Source organism: Zingiber officinale, chromosome 2B (assembly GCF_018446385.1).
Source record: "Zingiber officinale cultivar Zhangliang chromosome 2B, Zo_v1.1, whole genome shotgun sequence".
In the NCBI taxonomy this organism is placed as follows: Eukaryota; Viridiplantae; Streptophyta; class Magnoliopsida; order Zingiberales; family Zingiberaceae; genus Zingiber; species Zingiber officinale.
Window position 1 is genome coordinate 99192865 of NC_055989.1, and position 6072 is coordinate 99198936.

The 6072-nt window shown below is 51.7% G+C and overlaps 1 protein-coding gene across 1 annotated transcript; it reads left to right on the plus strand.

The window, feature by feature from the left end:
- The first annotated feature begins 349 nt into the window (after positions 1–349).
- Positions 350–5776, plus strand: LOC122046491 (ABC transporter B family member 19-like). Its single transcript, XM_042607208.1, has 9 exons — positions 350–1300; positions 1382–1436; positions 1504–1679; positions 1795–1959; positions 2083–2378; positions 2490–2806; positions 2923–3146; positions 3304–5223; positions 5324–5776. The coding sequence occupies exons 1-9, from the start codon at positions 380–382 to the stop codon at positions 5669–5671; spliced, it is 4422 nt and encodes a 1473-aa protein (XP_042463142.1). The 5' UTR covers positions 350–379; the 3' UTR covers positions 5672–5776.
- Positions 5777–6072: the final 296 nt, after the last annotated feature.

Here is a 6072-nt window from a genome sequence, read left to right on the forward strand (position 1 = left end):
GTACTTAAGCTTTCTTTGTAATCCTTGAGTATTGGTCATTCAAATATAATATATGCTATTTGTATATATATATATATATATATATATATATATATATATTTGACGTATATATATATATATATATATTTGACTCGTTCTTTTTTCTACAAAGATATTGCTTTTGCTATTTTTACAATTTTAAATAATTTAACAATTTCCATAATTTTTCACGAAAGACAATGAGACTATGAGAGTGGCAATATCATCCTCGTGGTAATAAATTAAAATAATCGTTTTAACCAAAGCTTTCAATTTCGATATAAATCATTTCTTGTTCTTTCCTCCATCCACATAGATCCCTTCGCGCCTCCTCTCCCCGCTCTCTGTCGCTTCCTCTGCCATGGCTGATTTCTCCTTCGACGTCGACCGCCGCAGCACCTCCCGCGGCCGCTCCGCCATCCGTGGCCACCACACCACCCCCATCGCCTCCCGTAGCCCCGCGCCTCGCCCGAGATCCAGCCGGCCCATCCGCGACTTCGACGACGACACCTCGTGGCAGACCTCCGTCTCGTGGCAGTTCGAGCCGACCCGATGGGGAGAGCTGACTGGGTTCGGAGCCGCCGTATCCCCGTGGACCCCGCCGGGCTACGACACCCCCCGTAGTGACCACAGCTCAGCCGTCTTCCTCCGCCGGACGGCCCGAGATTTCTACGTATCTAGTAGCGCCAATCCGCACAGCGAGCGATCGAGAAGGCTTCCACTTCGGAGCATCGAGGTCAGCCGCTCCGACTACTCAACCGCGCCGGTTGCGAAACGCCGACGCGACCGGCCTAAGAACCCCCCTGTCATCGACAGCTCCTTCGATAGCGTGTTTGATTACAGCGAAGCGAAAGAACTTGCTCCGAGGAGCTTTGGCAACCCCCTGGAGGTCGTTTCACATGATGCATCATTAATCTCTCAGGGCTACGAAACCTGTGCGACGCCGAGCAGGTGGCGCGATAGCAATGCGAGTTTGAGTTGTAAACCAAGCCCAGGGGATGCGCACCGAACATATGATGAAACACCTGACGGAGGCGATGAAAGCGGGAGCGATTATGATAGCGAGAGCGATGAGGAAGACGGGCCGGCGAGGCGGAGTACGGTGGGTCTGTTGGGTTTGTTCAAGTATTCGACTGCGCTGGACTTGGTTCTGATTTTCTTTGGCTGCATCGGGTCCCTGATCAATGGCGGATCGCTTCCTTGGTACTCCTACTTGTTTGGGAATGTCGTCGACAAGTTGGCCTCGGACTCCGGAAGCCACATGGTTAAGGAGGTCGAAAGGGTAATTAATTAAGTTACATTGCAGATTAATTAGTCGTGTAGCTTTCATAATTCATTACCTGTTGGATCTTTGGGTTTGCAGATATCCTTTTACATGATTGCACTTGCGGCAGTGGTGGTCGTCGGATCTTATATGGGTGAGTAGTAATTAATTATTTGTTCGAGATATATGTATACTTAGTTCGATCTGGACGCATGCTGCAGAGATTACTTGTTGGAGAATGGTTGGGGAAAGGTCGGCGCAGAGAATTCGACGGGAATACCTTCGAGCTGTGTTGAGGCAGGAAATCGGCTTCTTCGACATGGAGATGAGCACGGGAGATGTGATGCACGGCATATCCAGCGATGTCGCACAGATCCAGGAAGTAATTGGGGAGAAGGTATGTATGTATGATGACCCGCGGCTTCCATCATTAATATTATAGATCGACAAAGTACTTGACTATGTATTATCGTTGTTTATCTTAATTAATTATTGATCTGGATGTGATGGAGATGGCGCATTTTGTTCACCACATCTTTACATTCGTCTGCGGCTACATGGTGGGCTTCCTCAAGGCATGGAAGGTAGCCCTGGTGGTTTTCTCTGTTACTCCAGTGATGATGATCTGTGGCATTGCTTACAAGGCGATTTATGTCGGTCTCACAGCAGAGGAAGAGGTTAGAGACGATCGATATGTATATATAATATTAATTAATATATAATCACGCACTGAGCGATGGATCCTATTAACTAATTAACTACGACATGATCATGTTCGTGTTTGAAATAATTTGTAACAGGCCTCTTACAGAAAAGCTGGCAATGTAGCTCAACAAGCAATTAGCTCGATCAAGACCGTTATATCACTCGTGATGGAGGACCGAATGGCAGAAAAGTACAAGGTCTGGCTCGACGAGTCTGCACCCATCGGAGTGAAGACAGGGTTTGCCAAGGGTGCTGGCATGGGCGTGATCTATCTCGTGACCTATTCACAATGGGCTCTGGCCTTCTGGTATGGGTCCTTGCTGGTGGCCAAAGGAGAGATAACAGGAGGAGCTGCCATTGCTTGCTTCTTTGCTGTTAATGTAGGCGGAAGGTACTAGCTAGTTAATTCTACTACCTCTCCTTCACATTCCTTCGCTTCTTGAATCTTTCATACCGTAATGTAACTGGAAATTAAAAGGCCTCTTCGCATGTGGGGCTGCAGGGGGTTAGCTTTGTCATTGTCGTACTACGCCCAATTTGCTCAAGGTACGGTGGCAGCCGGCCGTGTGTTTGAGATCATTGATAGAACACCTGAGATCGACCCATACAGCACAGATGGACTAGCGCTCTCATCGGTAAAAGGTCAAGTTGAGTTTAGAGGTGTTGATTTTGCGTATCCTTCGCGCCCAGGGACCATCGTACTCAGAAGCCTTAATCTCTCCATCCCTGCGTCGAAGACTTCGGCTCTCGTGGGTGCCAGTGGAGGTGGCAAATCCACCGTCTTTGCTCTTATAGAGAGGTTCTATGATCCGTTGCGAGGTAATGGACGGATTGAATTTGTTAAAACACCATAAGTTAAGTGCATCCACTGACAATGCAGACTCAATTGTCATGACACGCGGTAGTTGCTCTGTTTCTGTTTGATTGATTGCCAGGATCAATATGCTTGGACGGTCATGATATAAGGACTCTAAATATCAAATGGCTGAGAGAGCAAATGGGGCTGCTGGGGCAGGAGCCTATCCTCTTCTCCACTTCCATAATTGAGAATGTGATGCTGGGCAAACAGAATTGTAGCAGAAAGGAAGCTATGGCCGCCTGTGCTGCTGTAAATGCTGATAACTTCATATCCGGGCTCCCTGAGGGATACGACACACAGGTGATCCTAGCCGCTGTCTGAAACTTTACTACCGTTTACATGCAATGAAGAAGATTATTAATGGAGGAATATATATGAAGATAGCTTGGTTCCAACTGTTCCACACCGACATGTATGCTATCTCTTCTTATTGTCGTTAGTGTTGTGAAAATGGCAGGTAGGTGAACGTGGAACTCAGCTGTCAGGGGGGCAGAAGCAGAGGATTGCATTGGCACGGACAATGATAAGGAATCCCAAAATTCTCCTCCTCGACGAGCCCACAAGTGCTCTAGACCCCGAATCCGAGGCTGCCGTTCAACGGGCGATCGATCGTCTCTCCACCGGCCGGACCACCGTAGTGATCGCCCACCGCCTCGCTACCGTTCGGTCAGCCGACGTCATTGTGGTTGTCGACTCCGGCGCCGTCGTCGAGTCCGGACGACATCAGGATCTCATGAGCCGGGCTGGGCCTTATGCTGCCTTAGTAAAGATCGCGAACGATAACACCACCAACGTCAAGAACAGCGACGATCTTACACGGTCGATGGCATCGGACCCGCGCAATAAGGACCAGTTCAAAAGCTTCGATCAGGTCTCCGCCTCTCACATGATGCAGAGCTACGCGAAGCCCATGCAATTGCAATCGGTGGAAGAGCAGGAACAAATGCAGAGGCAAAGAGCTACCAAGATTAAGACCTCCGAGATATGGAGTCTTCAGAGGCCGGAGGCTCCGGTTCTGCTGGTTGGCTTCGTAATGGGTATGGTTGCGGGTGCTATCTTCTCCATCTTCCCTTTGCTCCTCGGGGAAGCACTTCAAATCTACTTTCAATCGGATGCCAAAAAGATGAAGCGGGATATCGAGCGCCTTGCCATTGTGATAGTGGGCCTGGGATTGGGCTGCATCGTTACCATGACGAGCCAACAGGGCTTCTGTGGATGGGCAGGCACTAAACTCACTGTCCGCGTCCGGGATCTCCTGTTCCGGGCAATCCTCCGGCAGGAACCCGGCTGGTTCGACCTCGACGACAACTCCACAGGCGCGCTGATCTCCAGGCTCTCCATGGATTGCATCGCCTTCCGCTCTATGCTCGGAGACCGCGTGTCGGTCCTGTTGATGGCCCTGGGCTCGGCCGCCGCCGGGCTGGGCGCTTCGTTCACTCTCGACTGGAGGCTGACGCTGGTAGCCGCAGCCATGGCTCCCTTCACCCTGGGAGCTAGTTACTTCAGTTTACTCATCAACCTGGGGCCAAAGGTGGACAACGCCGCCTACGCGGCCGCAAGCAGCGTGGCCGCCGGCGCCGTGGGCAACGTTCGGGCCGTCGCGGCTTTCTCCGCTCAACAACAGATCGTTTCCTCCTTCGACCGGGCCCTGTCGGAGCCCATGAGAAAGTCAGCGAGCAAATCCCACCTGGTGGGCATTGCGCTCGGACTCTCGCAAGGTGCCATGTACGCCGCGTACACCCTGACGCTATGGGCCGGCGCTCGCCTGATGGAAACGCATCGCTCCAACTTCGGGGACGTGTGCAAGGTGTTCCTCATCCTGGTGCTGAGCTCCTTTTCGGTGGGCCAGCTGGCGGGCCTGGCGCCCAACACGGCGGGCGCCCCTGCTTCCGTCGACCGCGTCCTCGGCATCCTGAAGCGGCGGCCAGCGGTGACGACGATCGGGCGAGGGCGGAGGGTGGAGTCGGGGAGGGGGCTGGAGGTCGAGCTGCGGAAGGTGACGTTCGCGTACCCGTCGAGGCCGGGGGTGGCGGTGCTGCAGGGGTTGTCTCTGCGGGTGAAGTCGGGGAGCACGGTGGCAGTGGTCGGGGGAAGTGGAAGCGGGAAGTCGACGGTGATTTGGCTGGTGCAGAGGCTCTACGATCCGTCGGCTGGGAGGGTGAGTGTTGGGGGGATGGACGTGAGGGAGGCGGACTTGAAGTGGCTGCGGAGGGAGTGCGCTCTGGTGGGGCAAGAGCCCTGCTTGTTCGGCGGCTCCATCAGGGAGAACATTGCGTTCGGGAACCCCAACGCCTCCTGGGCGGAAATCGAAGAGGCAGCGCAGGAGGCCAACATCCACAAGTTCATATCCGGTCTTCCTCAGGGCTATGAATCCCAGGCAAGCAAATTCACGTATCACAATTGCAAATAATAATAATAATTAATCTTAATTGGCTGATCGATCGCCGATCGATATCTTCACCTTCCTCCTCCTGTAGGTGGGGGAGAGCGGGGTGCAGCTGTCGGGCGGGCAAAAGCAGCGGATAGCGATCGCCCGCGCCGTGCTCAAGAGGTCGAGGATCCTGCTGCTGGACGAAGCTACCAGCGCGCTGGACGCGGAGTCAGAGAAGCACGTGCAAGAGGCGCTACGAATGGCTTCCAACCGCGCCACCACCATCGTGGTTGCGCACAGGCTCGCCGCCGTCAGTCATGCCGACCGGATCGCCGTGGTGAAGGAAGGCAAGGTGGTGGAGTTGGGGAGCCACCAGGAGTTGGTGGAGAACCACCCGGGCGGGGTCTATGCCGCTATGGTCCGGCGGGAGATGGAGGCCCAAGCACTTGCTTAACTTAACCATGATCTTTGCTTTAGCTGTGGTCCGGTGAAAGTAAATGGGGCGCTACTTCCAATAATTTAATTTGTTATGCAGATCGAATATCATGATTTCCACAGATCACAGGACACGGTGATTTCTTTTTAATCAGATATGAATTTATATATATTCATATTAATTTTCAAATGTCCCTAAGCCTACTCTCTCTACCGAAATATACACCACCATATTGTGTGAGACAAAGGTTTAGAAGCACCAAAAATTCTAAACCAAACACAATTTAGTGTGAATTGCAATGGCCGGAGGTACGCTATTACATTCAATTTCGTTTCCGTTTTTCGATATGAATATGTTCAAATCGATTTAATTTAAATTTACATTTGGTATGAGAACTAAGTTTTACCTGTCTTGTATGT

What these genes read in the sequence shown, in the direction of transcription:
- LOC122046491 (XM_042607208.1), top strand. Translation starts at nt 380, where the DNA reads ATGGCTGATTTCTCCTTCGACGTCGACCGCCGCAGCACCTCCCGCGGC. An exon ending in GGTCGTCGGATCTTATATGG is followed by an intron (nt 1,437 to 1,503) that starts GTGAGTAGTAAT and finishes CGCATGCTGCAG; the next exon opens with AGATTACTTGTTGGAGAATG. An exon ending in CTCAGGGCTATGAATCCCAG is followed by an intron (nt 5,224 to 5,323) that starts GCAAGCAAATTC and finishes CTCCTCCTGTAG; the next exon opens with GTGGGGGAGAGCGGGGTGCA.